This window comes from Amblyomma americanum, chromosome 4, assembly GCF_052857255.1.
Source record: "Amblyomma americanum isolate KBUSLIRL-KWMA chromosome 4, ASM5285725v1, whole genome shotgun sequence".
In the NCBI taxonomy this organism is placed as follows: Eukaryota; Metazoa; Arthropoda; class Arachnida; order Ixodida; family Ixodidae; genus Amblyomma; species Amblyomma americanum.
This window is the reverse complement of record NC_135500.1, coordinates 137,973,393-137,989,721: the sequence shown is the minus strand read 5'-3', so window position 1 is coordinate 137,989,721 and position 16,329 is coordinate 137,973,393. Positions and strand designations below refer to the sequence as shown.

The window sequence follows — 16,329 nt, the reverse complement described above, 5'->3', positions numbered from 1 at the left end:
AGGCTTTTATATACACACCTCGGGTTTTTCAGCTTTGCTAACGAAGTAGTGCTCTCGCACTAAAAGTCTACTACCCCTCAGTAGTTACGGCGCTCGGCTGCTAACCCGAAAGACGCGGGTTCGATCCCGGCCGCGGCGGCGGAATTTCTATGAAGGCGAAATTCTAGAGGCCCGTGTGCTGCGCGATTTCAGTGCACGTTAAAGAACACCAAGTGGTCGGAATTTCCGGAGCCCTTCACTACGGCGTCCCTCATGGCCTGAGTCGCTTTGGGACGTTAAAACCTAATAAACCGAACCAAACCTAAAAGTCTACTGCTGTTACCCAGGGTATGCCGGCGGCGACGCAAGCAAGCGCCGCCTCCGCATCCAGTCCGACTGTGTTTAGCCCAGAGGCATGCCAGTTTGTTCGTTGCGACCCGTATTGCCGTTGCTTGCGAAAACGACGAAAAACTTCGCAACAGCGGCGAACGACACAATGGCGCACGGTCCACACCACTTCAGTTTTCCACAGTGTCAGCGTCACACCAGCGTCAGCGTCTGCTCTGAACCCTACATGTGTCAACCACGACGGCAGCGCCGCTTTTCTTCACGGCCGTCGTATTCATTTCGTTCGTGTATTGTATATTGCTAACAAAACCTCAGACTTGTCCCACATTAAGTTTTAATGGTATAATCACTATTAATATTTTTTTAATTTTTGATCGGACATTGCTCTCACCTGGGCCAACAACGCTACCCACTAGCAACACTGTGATCAACTAGCGGCTTGCTTGGGGAAAGCCTCCTTGAGAAGTTTTGCCTTTGCGTTGTGGTTGGTTGTGGTCGTGATCGCTTATTACTTTAAACTTTCGTATGTTGCACGGCAAATCTAAAGCGGGTGAGGCGTCGATGCACCATGGAATTCATATGATGTTGGTGTTTCAAGAGCTTAAAGCGTTTTATGGCGTGCTGACGATGTCAACTTGCATGAACATTCGCCCAACCATCGTGCGAGAATGCCATTCGAAAGAACAATCACGATTGTGAGCGCAGCTCGCCTGCTGACTCAAGATACTGTGAAACTGTGAAGAGTGCGCCGATCAACGTTGCAGTGGACAAATTTTTGGGTGTCGTGTTCTGTGTAGCAACAGGCATTGCGCCGACAAACCTCCCTTCAAAGTCTATGCGCTGTTTGAAAAATATTTCATCATAGCCCGTTCTCTTGCTTCGCTTTGTTTGCTATTTAGTGCATTCTATTGTCGCCGGTCGCTCAGCAATGAAATAACAGTGGGTGCTAAACATAGCGTGGAAGTTGCTCTTCTGTCAGTCGTGGCGGATTTCCCTGGTGCTCGAGTAGCATGCTTTACTCCGCACTTCAGCCTGTGGATCCTAGACAATGCTTAGACAGTCTTGTTTATTTTCGTTGCTGCTGTTCGCACTTTTTGTCGTAATAATGTGTTGACTGAAAGAGAATTGTCATTGTCTAACTAACTTGGCCGAACCATTGTGGGCGGAGGGAATCACGTCTGGTTTCTTTTTCTTTTGCGTTCAACTCCTTCACTTGACTCAACTATGGCATTTTCAGTTCACCTATTGCCTTTTGAACTGAAAAGGCAATAGTTTGGACAAGTCAAAGAGTTTATTATTGTATGTTTATTTGGTCTTTAACATTATCCTGCACAGTGTGCGACTATTTCACAGTGAATAAAGGTGCCTTTTGTTACAGATGTGTTCTATAACACATGTAAAGTATCACCTTGCTGTGAATTATGTTTTCATCTGATCCGTAAAGCAAGAACCAGGGTGTCACTGACATGCCTTTTCTACTGCATTGCTTCTCAATTATTTGATGCGATCTGTGAGATTTGGATAGGCGTTGCAATCCTTGTCGTATTTTTTTTGCAGGTTTGCTGTCACAGTTTTCATCTTTGCCAGCCCCAGTGGGTAAGAAAATTGTATCCAAAAGTTATATTTTGCTGTCTCTCGTTATACTGCCTGAGTATTTCAGGCTTCTCATTTTTACTGTGTGTTAAAGCTTAGTCTAAAATCCCTCCTCTCTTTTTGTGACAAGTGAGGTAATAAAGCTAGCTACGTGTCCTGTTGATCGTACGCTGAAATGTCTAGGGTGCATATTGTCAGTGTTCAGCTGTGGCCGATTTGTGCAGCTAGTTGAAAGTTACCCAACTTGAAATCCTAAAAAGCCATCGAACCAATAGCTAGATGCATGCACTGACAGGAAACTAATACCTTTGCATTTGCAGCTTTCCTCCGGAGGTCCCAGCCATACCTGGCAGCAGCAAACAACAGGAACGCTTGCCCTACTTGTGGCAAGACATTCAGCAGCCTGAGCAACATGCGCAAGCACGCACTCATTCACAGAGGACAGAAGCCTTATGTGTGCTACCACTGTGGCCGCAGGTTCCTGCTCAAGCACCACCTTCAAAGGCACCTCGGAACTGTGCACCAGCAGTGTTGATGCCGTGTGTGCACGAGTCACCGCTGTGTCCTTTTTTTTTGTGTCCATGTGTGGGTTGATGGCTGTGCGATTATTGTCATGGAGTGCATGACAGGTTGAATGATGAAGCATGTTCCGGGGCCACCTGCCATTTCACCCATAGGCACTATCAAGCTAGGAATAAAATTGTTCTTGATAGCAGATTTATTTGTATGCCATACGCTTTTTATTCATCATGTGAGTTAGCTTCAGACACAGCTAAATTTCTTCTTTACCGCTGTTTCATTTGTGATTCCCTTTTGCCATCACCGATTTCAATAAGTATTTGAGATACGTGGATGATTGTGCAGCCTTGTATTTTTCTTTTAGCTCGCCTTTTCAGTTGTGAAGACACTTCATTTCGTTTGCTACTGCTAGCAGTGCTACTTGTAAATTTATTCTTCGAGCTCATAATGATTTAGAAGTCACTGCCTTGTTTTGTGCTTCTTTTGCTGGGTTTACACCTAGCCAGTACTACACACTACTGTACTGTACTTGAATTCAAACCTTTACTTCAGAAAGAAATATGATGAGGTAGTGAAAGCATTTCTGCCCTGACCTGTATGTTAGAATGCAGCTGTACTGTACTGTGATTTCAAATCCTTCAAAAAAATCATTACTTTTTTTTTTATATTAAGAATTGTAGTTGCTATAACAACCTTAATCTTGTCTAAATGGGTAGGGTTGTAGTGTTTCCTAGTGTGTCTGCTTTGTTTTGTATACTTTCTGCCTCTTGGTTTCTTGTCATCGTATTGTTTTTCCACTCCTTTCTCATTGCTTTTAGGCCCCTGCATGCACTAATATGTCTGGTGTGCTTTTTAGGCAATGCAAGCATATCCAACCGGACCCTGTGCAAGCAGGAGTTCTCATTTTATAATGGTGAGTGGCATTGAAAGTGTGGAAACCTTTGCTATTTTTCTACTGGCTTACCCTATGCATTTACATGTCTTGTTTTTGTTTGTTATTTGTTGGGTTTAGCATTATGCAGATTTACCTCATTTGGAGCAGTTTTTTGCACTGCTACTTCTCGTAACATGAGGCTTTGTAATGAAGGCATGTTGTTGAATGAAAAGCATTTGCAGCTTCACTTGCATTTATTAGACCCGTGTCGGACCATGATGTTATGCCTTCATTTATCTGTGAGGTGAATGGTGCGAAGCTGTAACGTCAGCTTGCATGCTTCGCTTTTGATAATGCAGGGCAGCTTGCAAAACGTAGTGACGCAGCAGCATGCCCTTGCAGTGAAATAGTTGCTCTACTCAGATACAGCCATTCAGAGTCGTATGTTTTCTAATCAGCAGAAAACAGGCGTATTATGCTATAAGGGTTATGCTGCAGTCAAATTGCCCATTACACTGCCCATTACACTGTCCATTACACTGCCCATTACACTGCCAAACTGCCCATTACACTGCAGCCAACAGATTCAACCTTTGTGCCATTTTCAAAATTTTGCCACTTGGCAGCTGCCTTAGTGAACCAGATGCTGCTGCGGCAGGGGTGCTGACTGACCCACGAAGTTGTTGATATGTCAGGAAAGTGGCAGTGTGAGTGAAGTAAGTTATAAGTGGCATTCCATTTGCCTCAAGTGGAACAGTATTTCTAACCCAAAACTTTGCATGTAGCAAACAACTTCATGCAAATATTCAGAAGCGGCACAAAGTGCCATACATTACCCTTGTCGCAGATTTTGGACACAAATCTGAGCATGTCACTTTCATTCCTGCCCACGAGTTGCGAGGGAAAATTGTGTAGAAGAGTGAATTCCACTCTCTGCTTCGAGACACTGAGGTTTATGAGCTTTTGCCTCGAGTGGCTGAGAGCTAATTTCACAGTGGGAACATCTTGTTGCTGGAAAGGCAAGCATCCCTTGTGCACCTGTTGTGGCATTTAGGGCACTAGCTTTTGCCTCGAGGTGTTTAATTGGCATTTTTTGTTTGTTTGTTCTGTAAAATGTGTTCAGTCGTCAGTTTCTACTAATCTCGTGCCAAAGCACAGCATGGGAAGCTTGTAGCCTGTGCCAGTAGATGTGCTTACTGTATGCATCTCTCTTGTCCAACATTAGCTTACTGTGCCTGTTACTGTGTCTACTTGCAGTTCCTTCTGTCAATTACTACTTGCCCGGTGCTAACAACGAGCGCTCTAATCCGTCATCGACGGGCCTAGACTCGTCCACATCCTCGGTCACAGACCTCCTAGCAGCCGGGCTGCGGCGGCCATTACCAGCAATCGAATTCAGCACGAGCATAAGCAAGCCCAAGGAGTTTGCCTGCAACATCTGTGGCCGCAAGTTCAACCTCAAGTGCAACCTGAACCGGCACAACCTGGTGCACACGGGCGTGCGCAACTACGGCTGCGAGGTGTGCGGACAGCGCTTTGTGCTGCGACAGCACCTCAAGAAGCACCTCGAGAGGCACGCCAAGGGCTGCTGAGTGCTTTTGATGCTACAGCAGCCCTTTTTTTTTTCTTTCTCGTGCGGTGCTTCACAGCCGAGCCCTGTGTCTCTGCCCTCCTTATCTTTTTCTTCTGTGCCCTCATGCTGAGGTCGTCTCACGTCTTGGTGGAGTGCTGCCGGAAGTTACACCTTCTTGAATGAGTGTATGGTGTTGTGAGCTGGAATATGGCGCCTATGCCTGCCATACGAGGGATGCAAATATAACAGTTGAACTGCAGTGCTTGTTTGCGAAAGAAGGCTGCTGAGGATCAACATTGAGAAAGTGTCAGGTAATATTGCTGCGGTCCTCTTGCGAGGTACGCCTTTTGCTATTGTATCACTCCATGCCAAGTGATGCGGTGTTTTTTTTTTTCAACCACGACAGACCTGGTTGAAAAAAATCTCGTGTTCTTTGCAGTGAAATAGTGCATTTACTCGCTAATTTTTTGACCGTGGATATTTTCATGACTTGACTTCACTTTCATCATCCAGTACAATTAGTTGCGTGCAAAACATTTTTCTCTGGAGACATGTTGTGGGTGAATGTTTATAATGCAAATTATATACAAAGAGCGAATTGCTGAAACTGCTAAAGTGCATTTTATTTGAAGTGATGCTGTAAGGCAGAAATTTCAGATTTGTAGCATGTCACACAGGAAATGTTCAAAAGTTAGCACCAGTCAAAAAACTTGTGCAGCGATTACAATTTCGTGATGATACAGATGATCAGTGCTAGCTGGGCTTTCATGCACTTGTGAATCCTGTGAATCCTGGCATCTTTCACGGCTGGCTACTGTCTCGCGAGCCCACACCGCAGGACTGGCATTTCAGACAGTCTTTGTCGACACATTGTTACTGTCTTGAACGCTTCAATTGGTGCGATGGGCCTTGTGCAGTTTTGGCCTCTTCGCATCATGCATTCATTCATGTGTGTGCACGGGATGGTCGCATGACCACCTCGTGATCACATGAACACATCATAGTAGTCATCACATGGCCACATCATAGTCATCGTGACCATCTGGCAAATGCTTGATGGTCACAGTGATGATGACTATGCAGAGGCCGGGAAGCTTTACAGCTAACGCTGTAAAATAGTCAACAGTGGGAAAGAATGCTATAAGCACCATAGCTTTTGAAAAACTTCACTTTTTGAAACAAGAGGTCGACTTTGTGATTCAAGCAAAAGTCTGTCACACATGTAGTTGCACGCAGCTTGGCCTCTAACCTCTACATGAGCGAAATTTTAGAAATGTGTTAATTTCAAAGGTCGCAAGATCAGTCCTGTCCGCAGCAGCTTTATTTCAGTGGAGGCGAAATACAAAGGCAACCATGTTCTTTGCATTGTCAGTGCACATTAAGGAACCTCAGGTAGTCAAAATTAATCCGGTAATTTTTTTTTTTGTACTAAAGCGTGGCATTGTAGTAGAGCATCCGCCTTGTATTTGGGAGGTGCTGGGTTTGATCCCCAGTGCCACTAGGTACCCACCGTTTCTTTAATGAGTACAAGATTTCCCCTGCCCTGGTGCTCGGCTCTTCTAGGGTGAGATGCTTGGAAAGGAGTCCTGGACCAAACCATTTCCTTGACGGATCAGAGATAAGTTCCGCCGTCAAGCAACCCTAAATCCGCCTTGTGCGGTAGAAGCCCGAAGCCCAGCTTCGGGACATTAAGCCCCACATACCATGTACCATGGTCACAAAAAAAAAAGTTGCCAAAAAATACCTAAGCACTTCTGAAAAGCAAGTTCATAGCAGTTTAAAAATTCAGGGGGGCACTCTGTTAACCTAAAGTGCGGTGAGGCGAAAGCCTTTAGCGTGCTTTTGCTGCTCGTGTCACTGATGTGTGGTTAAGATTTAAGTACACAATTGTTTGTAAATCTTAAATGCTGGAGACACTGGAGACCGTTTGGGAGGCATCCGTCTGAATCGATGCCTTTCCCCAAACACTCTCCAGTGTCCTTACGCTAGACAAGAACTACATATGCGTTGGCAGGAAGTAGCGTAGCCGTTAGCACACTCAGCTGCGGAACGAAAGGATGCTGGTTTGAATCCTGCCGTGCACAAGGATTTCTTTCTTATCGAGTTGACGTCATTTGATTAACAGCTATAGTGTGACAGATTTCGCGGATGGACGGACAGACAACGATGAGCCCATCAAAGGCTTTCGCCTTAAAAATCAGACAGGATTTTATGCACCCTAGTGACAGAGCTATACCAACCAATGCCCGATATGAATACTATAGAGACCATTTAGAGCTTTTGTGAAGATGAAATTGTATTTGTCCGCTTGCTAAGCGAAAGAATACCTTACATGGCAGATAGAAAGGGATCATTTTAGTGATTTTTGAACAGGTATACCAAGAGTAGAAAAAAATTCATGGCAAATACCCGCCACGGTGGCTCAGCGGTTAGGGCGCTCGGCTACTGAGCCAGAGTTCCCAGGTTCAAATCCGGCGGCCACGTTTGGATGGGGGCGAACCGCAAATGTGCCCTTGTGCTGTGCATTGTCAGTGAATGGTAAAGATTCCCGGGTGGTCGAAATTATTCTGCAGCCCTCCACTACTGCACCTCTTTCTCTCTTTCTGCTTTCACTTCCACCTTCCTCTCTTCCCTTATTGTGTGGCTTGGGTGTCCACCAAGATGGGAGACAATTACAGGCTATTTCCTTTCCTCAAAAACCAAAAACAAAGTTCAAGTTCAATTATAGGGGTGATGAGCACAACCTGTGGAGAGGAAACCATGTTTCACTCCTGTCTATTCCTTGTCAATGCCACTCGTGCAGGCTGCTTTCTCAACCTGTACACAAATTCCACTAAAGCCAGCATGCAGGGACTGAGTATAAACGAGAGAAGAGCTATGTTCTGGAGAGGCTGCAACGTCTTTTCACGCTCCCCCAGAGGCTGCAACGTCTTTTCACGCTCCCCCACCTCCGAAGCCCCTGTGCATGTGCCAGGCCGCAGGTACTGTTACACATTTCGGACGGTGAAAGCAGTTGGCGTGGACTCCCATTCACAGCTGTGTGGTGGTGGTCACTTCACGGAGCAAGTCGCTTGGTGTAAAGCCCACGGCTCCCCGCTGAGTTGAAGACGGTCGTGGCTTTTGTAGGCATTCCTTCGCCAAAAGTGCCGGAACTGTTTTATGGCTTTCATTCCCAGTTCTTCACCATCTCTTGCGTTTTTCCTTTCCCTTCAAAACCTAGCTGTGGCATTTGCAAGCTGTTCCTTTATATCTGTTTTCTTTGCAACACGGGCTCGCCAGCAGAGAAAGCGTGCAGGCCAGTCTTTCATGTTTTTCGCAGGCACTTCCTGACTACAAAGTCTTTCCCAGGAACCTTCGTCCTAAGAACTTGTGCACTAAAAAAATTAACCATGCCAGAATGCAGTTTCAGTGTCATAGTGTGTAACACAAATGGGTTCTGGTGTTTAGAATTTTTTTTTTATCATGACACTGTTGACTATTTTCAACCAGAAATAATTGTAAAATTCTCTGTGTGATGTGCCACAAGTCCATGTGAAACATTTGCCTTATGGCGATGCCCCTATCTTAACAAGACGTCACATTCCATGCTTTTTCGTGTCTCTCAGCTTGCCATAGTTCACCAGTATATTGGTACCTCTGAAAGAGAATGCATTTCAACAGTTTCGGCAACTCTTTGACCTTCTATAAGATGTGTCGTAAGCATTCAGCTACCAAACTTGTAAAGAAGAATGTTATCTCGAGCTTTCTTGACTGGTTATATCGGAAAATAAAGGTGCTGCAAAGACTTGTAATATTCATGTGGAATACATGTTGGTAAATGAAATACTTCAGTGCAATGGACGCATGAAATTATTTGCAATAAAATTCATGGTGGGTAAAAAAAGCACAGAATCACTTGGCATGAAATAACCCTATTGTGTTTTTTGCCACTTTGCGATCATGTCCAGCATTCTGCGCAAGCTGGCCCAGCTACCAGCATCTCTCAATGGATGCCAAGAACACTTCGTTTCGCCAAATGGTCGACACTTCACTGTGCTGGTACATTGCACAGGCAACAATGCTGCAAGTGCTGCTAGACCAGAACCTTGCATGATGTGGTGCATCATAATGCAAAAGCTGCAGCAGTGGCAGACTTTGCCAGTTTAGACAGCAAAATTGCAAAACAAATGCAATGGGAAGCTTTGCAACTTTCTTCTTTTTTCCACATAGATTCATAGGTTCCCTATTAGGTTTTTCTCCAAGCCTTTAGGACAAACATTCAGCATGATTCTCCATGTGGAGCATTGCCTTTTAAATTGTCATCTAGATATGATTGTGGCTCGAACGTGTCCTGGCTTTTATGCGGTAGCTTCAATTCTCACTCAGTGCCTGCTGTTTCGTTCTGGCTTGTTGGGAAAGCAGAAATTCGTTAGGCAGCTGCTGTATCTCTTTGGATCTGTGTCGCTAGATTTTGGTAGAAATAATAAGGTCCCGACTCATATTGACGAAATCTGCCATTTAAGGGTTTATAATTTCAACTGGGCATTATCTCACAGAACACGCTGGAGTGATGTTTTGTAGTGAAAATTTGGCGTTATCAGTGTATCCCACCACGTGACCACATCATCATAAAAAACAGTAATGTCAAATGCATGGCATGGTTTTTTTTATTATTCAGTACATTTTATTATGGTTGGAGCTCTCTCTTGGTGCATTTTTGATGTATAAAAACTGTGTTGTAGAACGGCATTCCCTTCACATTGCCGAGTTAAAATGCTCCGCGTCGTTATTAGATGGCGCCACTGTTTTACATTTGTCAGTCCACCAATAACCACAGTTCTCTAAGACTGCCATTGATGAGATGTACAACTGTGCCGTAGCACATATCCATGAGAAAAAATACAAATGGACACTGCACTGTACTGAAATTGTCGTGTTACAGTTTGGCGGCAGAGGCTATATTTGATTTTGTTTCCTCACCTTACAGGCATGCAGTCGCCATCATGCTCGCTTATCACAGTTTTCAGCATCAGGACACACAAAAACAAGCACATCCACTGATCAAAAATTGTCCACAAAAACTTGGATGTGCTTCTGATAAAACCGTTGTAGAATTAGCCATTGTGGATGCTAACCTCTACATTGCACCAAAAATAATTTGTGTCCACTAATGAATAATTGAATCACTACAGGCAAGCCCACTTATAATGGCTGCAGTTTTAAATGAATGCTCGCTTATTACGAACAAGGGCCGAGCTGTCATCAAAATATTTATTAGGGCTATGGAAGTGCGTGTCAGATAAAACGAACTGTGGCAGCGCCACTCGGTTAATGAACTAGGAAGCACCGTAAACTTGTACCCGCTGTCAAGAAACATCCCTTTCCCGTCAGCACGGAGACTGAAGAGTGTCTCTCAGATTCCATGATGCCACCAAATAAAATGCCAACCCCTCAAAAAACAACAAAAAGGGCGGCATTGAAATTTGCAATTAACCACCGGCCAAGCGCATTTCGACAGGCTAAAAGGTCAATTGGTGCATGCGTGTGTGCCGGTTGGGTAAAGCGTCTAAACTGGAAGCAGAAGCCTGGAAAACGCGACACAGGGGCAGCATTGAAACTACTGCGCACAGCCAGTGATTAACCAAAGACAGTGATTTGATACGTTTGGATATCAAACTCCTGGCCCACCCCGGTCACATGGATTGTGTCGCCTGCGCAATTCAAGCTCTGCCTTCCATTCTGCTGACGCGTGCAAGCAGAGCACCGACAGCAGACACACATGTCAAATGGTTGCTTCGTCTCGAAATATTTACAAATTTGTAGAGGAACGAAGGTGAGGATGCCAACCTACTGTAACCAATTGCCGTGAACGCTTCAATTGCTCTTGTACGCAGCGACGGTCTGAGCCAGCAGTACATGACCACAGTTGAGAGCTTAGAGAGCGGCTTGATAGAGACTGTCTTGAAGAAACAAACACAGCTCAATGGTACTTTTAAAGAAATAAACATCACTTTTGTCTGGGTGTGTTTTCTGGCTGTTCTAGGGCAAGCCCACATACTACGAACTTCGGACACGAGCGCTATCCATGTGACTGTCAGGTTCATCATAAGTGGGCTTGACTCGATTTTAATTCAGGCCCCGCTGTGTCACGCAAGGCTTTCAACTACAAGAATTGAAAATCTTGCAGTTTTGTTTTACAGCTCGGTAGCTCTGTAACGAAACTAAATGTGTATCTACTTTTCAGATCGCTTATGTAAAAATGTTTGAAGTGGGTAAGATGTGCATCCTTAGTAAAACATAAAAAAACTGTTCCATCATTTAAAAGTTGTGCGAGTCTTGTCATGAACTGGCACAGCACAGTAAAGTCGCCTAAAATATTTGTTGTGTCCAAATTACTCATTCTAAGAGGTGTAGTTTACTAAGCTTTAATAAGCTTTTATTATGAAGCTGCAGTGTTGTCAAAATTGAAGTTGAAAATACCAAATCTTTTTATTTTTAGTAATACTTTTGTAATACAAATTTTAATGGCTGCTAAAAAATGCCATGTTTTATTGCCATATCTATTAAACAAAAGCTGGGTTGAGATCCAAATTGATTCCTGTTTAGTGACCATTTAATATGAAAACAAACATAAGTAGACTTTAGTTAAAAAATCTGTGATATCTTATTTTTTCTTCACCTGTATATATGGTGGTGTGGACAGGCATCTATGCTTTTTACAGTGAAAATTCGTTTAGAACTTAAAAGTGAAATTGGAAAAATTTGTCACAAAGAAATTCAGGGGGGCACTGTTGACCTAAAGTGCGGTGAGGCAAAAGCCTTTAACGCGATGTTGCTGCTTGTGTCATTGATGTGTAGTTAAGATGTTGATTAAGTACACAATTGTTTGTGAATCTTAAATGCTGGAGACACTGGAGGGCGTTTGGGAGGCATCCGTCTGCATTCGACACCTTTCTGCAAACACTCTCCAGCGTACTTACGCTAGACATATATTAGGTCGGGGCAACCTAAAAAGGTTGAAATATAATAAGCCCAGGAGAACTACATATGCATTGGCAGGAAGTAGCGTAGTCGTTAGCGCGCTCGGCTACGGAATGGAAGGATGGTGGTTCGAATCCCGCCATGCACAAGGATTTTTTTTCTTACAGAGTTGACGCCATTTAATTGACAGCCATATTGTGACAGATTTCGAAGACGAACGGACGGACAACGATGACCCATTAAAGGCTTTCGCCTTAAAACATTGCCATTGAGAAGTACACTAAGGCGACACTGAGGACAATTCTATTATAATTTTAGTTCTAAAATTCAATTGTTTGTTTTTTTCTCAGCAAAATACGTGGCTGAAAATTTTGAACTAAAAAACTGGAATATTTTTCCCACCACTCAATTCAAACTCGTTACATTGATAACGACACACGGACTGTTATGGATGATGTGATCACTGGCTTTAGAGGATAGTGGTGTGGTATATATAGCCTCGGTGATCCTAGTATTTAAATGAACAAAGCATGCATTACGCTAATTAGAATCACTGGGACAAAAAAAAAATTGCATAATGCTCTAGGAAATTCAATTTTTTTTTCATTCGATAGCCAGACTATTTCTCGTGAGGTGTGGGCTGGCAGCTAGACTGTTCTTATCGGCCTGAAGGTGATTATTCAATTGCCAAAAGCATTTTCCATAGCGTTCTGCTACGGCAGCCTTACTAATACCACTTACAATGGTAGAAGCCCTGGAAAATATCCCTGATACAACTCTTATTTAAAAAAAAAAAGAATGCTTGTGTAGAATTCACCGACCTTTTATACCAGCTCCAGCAGCCCGCCATATATTATGCTCTAATTCTGTCCCTTTCGAGGGCAGTGCTGCACCTACACATTACGCTGCTGGTTCTGGCAGCAGTTGTCATGTCACCACAAATGTCTCCAATTTTCAGTTTCCTACCATAGTCGCTGCATTATGGCAAACAAACATATTTGGACCAAAAGGGGGATCCACCAGCATTTGGCCTGCATGTACAAGAGTTTGATATCTTCCTGCATGGTGTGTGTACATGACAAATGTTAACACTGTAATGGCCACACGTCACAAAATCTTCTGGCCACAGAACCAAAACTAAACCTTGATTTCTTCAAACAGAGGCAGAGGTGGCAAATTTCTATACTTAACCCATGCATGTCGTGTGTTCTGCATGCAGGACACCACTTTTTTTGCGCAGTAACACTAAAAGTTTATTGTATAAAAGCTTGTGCGTGCTAGCTTAAGTTCAAGAGCTCTCAACTTTCCTTGTGCAAGTGTTATGTTTGTGCATTCAATATTGTTCATTGTGTGCATTCAGAAAGAGGCGCCAGTCTTCTCTGGAAGGAGTGAGCAGAAAGAAACAAATTTTGCGCATTGTCAAGAGAAAACCACCATAAATGATGAGAAATATGACACTGGAGGCGACGTCAGATGTTTCAAATTTTACGAAAGCGATAGGCAGTGCAATAGCATTCTGTCCTACATGTAGGATGGCTCTCAAAAGTCGATGTTGAGAGAAATATTTCCATCAATGAAAAGGTGATTCTGAATTCTGAAGTGAAATAGATATTGTATATCAAAAACTATTCATTTTTTTTTACTTCCTGAAATTCATACATATATGGGCTAATATGGCACCATCAGGGTGAACAACTTCAGTAGTATTGGATTGGGCACAGCTTGCTAGTCTGCATTTTATGCACTAGCTCCTATGAACTCTCTTAAGATTACAGAGTTCAGCAACTGTGTTGACCTCTGCAGCATCACAGAGAACTACATATTGAGCATTTCTCATTTCTGCACATATCTTGTTTAGTTACTCTGTCACTCAACAATTAAAGATTGCTCCGATTGCGGTACCCGATTTGTTACTCTCACTCGCATACCTGACATAAAACAGCTAGGAGGATGCCATTTGCACTAGTTCTGTTTTGTCCTTGCCTGGGCGAGATATATGGCAGACATCCAGCTAAATGACTACATGCCCTGTGGTTTTAAGTAATCTTTTTATACTTCTTACCGAGAGTCCTAATTTGGTTGCAGTACAGAGGATTCTCTGTGTGTTTGGGGTCTAGATATTGGTGCTCCGATCATTCATTTCCCTTGCAACTGTTTCACAGTTCCTTTACAACTTCGTATACAAGCATTCTTGCTATTATTTTCCCTATTAATAGTAAACACCTGCTATGTGCTGTTACTTTTTCTTAATAATAGTGTTTCCTGTGAAGTTTTAAACACCACCCAGAGATTAGCAAAGCTCCTACTCGCATTTTTAACATGCTGTGTCAGTGGATGATTGAAGTGTTATCCGCCACTGTAACGGAGGGATGGCTTAGTGGCATTGCGTAGGTAACGAAGGTAGGACCAGGATCTCGAAGAGGACATGAACACTGAAGAAGACTCACTGATAGAGCTTCATATTACTGATAGCAGCAGAAACACATCAGGTGACTTTAACGGCAACAAGTGGGCCCTGCTTTCCTTGTGTTTATTCTAGCTTACAATATTTAACTTAGCGAGACTGCATGCCTCCATTTTCCTGCTACGATTTTCGGTGAAAAGGTGAACAGTTCTTTGCGTACTTTGCAGTACGCGTGCATTTCATATATGCCACCTTTGTATGCTGGGATTGGAAGTGTACATTTATGTAGATATTTTTTTACAAAAACCATCTCTATGGGGTCTCTACATGTTTTGTGCCATTTTTTTGCTGTATCTTTGCGTGGAGTTATTAATGGTTTAAATTATGTGTAACTGTGAAACTTTGTTATTGACCAGTCGTGCCCTTTCTTGCCAAATTTCTTTTGTACTATGTCTGATCAGATTGTGGGAAGCAAGAGACTTTTTTGTATCGATAGATTGCCATAAGTTGCTCACATGGTCGTTCTGCTTGCTTGAGTGGAATTACAATTTAACTTGTGTGTGTCTAATTGCAGGTGATAAGGTTCTTTGACATGTAAAAATGACATTAGGAAACTGCTTCATGTTTCGTGAATTGCAAATTAGAATCTGCAGACTGCACTGTCGAGTTGCCATTGACAGTGTATTTTATAATCTCGGCAGTTGCATGGGTGGACAGAATGAATGAATGAATGCCTCATGAATTGTGGGTACGAGGCTGTGTGCTGGTGTCTTGTGTTGTATTATTTATAAAGCAGCCAAGTGCAATTATATCAAACCACCTCCTTGTGCTTTCTATCTGTCAGGATGAAAAGTGACTTTGTAGCACAGTTTGTTGGTCATAAAAATTGGTGAGCTGTAATCAGTCTTCAGACATGGGAGCTTGTCTATGACTACAAAATAATATGGCAAAGTGTCCATTTCTTTTTCTGTAATTGCTAAATGTCCATTAATCACAGTGACCAAAAATTGATTGCCGCTTTTTTTTTTCCATGTATATAACAAGCTTATCATTAAGCCTTTTAGATGTCACTTAGGTAAGCAGAGTGTTGAGCATGGAAGAACATCAAAAAAATACAGAAGGCACTTAAGACTGCTCATGTGCTGTGAAGGAGAAAGCATAAATGTCTCATCGAGTGTTCATATGTCGTCGGTTGGAATTCCTTTCACGAGCTAGCCTCCAATTTTACTAGCAGCTGTATGCCGTGTGCAACAAGAAATCTTATGACACTACCTGGAACACTGTACGATGAACCCCACAATTGTGAAACAAAAGTCGGGGAAAGGCATACCGTTAAAGGTATATATGTCATCGGCTGGAATTTCTGTCGCGAGGTAGCCTGCAACTTGACTAAGAGACATATGTTATGTGCGACGAGAAATGATATAGCATCACCCAGAACGCTGTATGACGAACGGTCCCATCATAATTTTGATACGAAAGTTGGGAAAACTGGCACAACATGGAGGTCTGACAGTTATGTAGTACAAGAGCAAATGGCACATCAGAGGAAATTGGGAAGGGGGCTGCTCTTGGTATCTGTTTTGCATGCATTCGCCGCTTCAGCTTCAGTGGCTAGGCAACAGCTGTTGCCACGCAATCTTTGGAACCTTCTCCCAGCTTCAACGCCGACGGTCCCGGACGGAATTTCATCTAATGGAGCTAGCAAAGCGTTCACCTTAAAACTTCAGTTCATTTCTTTTTTCCATCCGAGTGCCAGCCATTCACAATTTTACTTGTAGCACTGCGTTCAAATGGTGGGCCATTGTGCAACACACAGCTTTTTTGCAAAGCCTAGTTGGCCACGTTAACTTCATGCCTGCTATTGCTTCATTTCATCATTGCAATTGTGCTACATGTCATTGCTAAATTGGTAAAGCTTTTACTCGAATAATGGAATCGTACAAAACGTGATGGAAAATGTATTTCAGTGGCTGTTTGCCCGCATTTCCCCAGTGGATGTGGACCATTGCTTCCGTGTACAGACTAAGCTTTGAAGCTTGGCTGTTCTTTCAGTGGAAGTAATTGTAGTCCACGTTC

At 43.2% G+C, this 16,329-nt stretch overlaps 1 protein-coding gene across 1 annotated transcript; it reads left to right on the top strand.

The window, feature by feature from the left end:
- The first annotated feature begins 758 nt into the window (after positions 1-758).
- On the top strand, positions 759-15,066 carry LOC144128429 (uncharacterized). The gene is made up of 3 exons (XM_077661819.1): positions 759-1,923; positions 2,241-3,352; positions 4,571-15,066. Exons 2-3 carry the CDS (start codon positions 3,148-3,150, stop codon positions 4,903-4,905), a joined length of 540 nt encoding a protein of 179 aa, XP_077517945.1. The 5' UTR covers positions 759-1,923; positions 2,241-3,147; the 3' UTR covers positions 4,906-15,066.
- Positions 15,067-16,329: the final 1,263 nt, after the last annotated feature.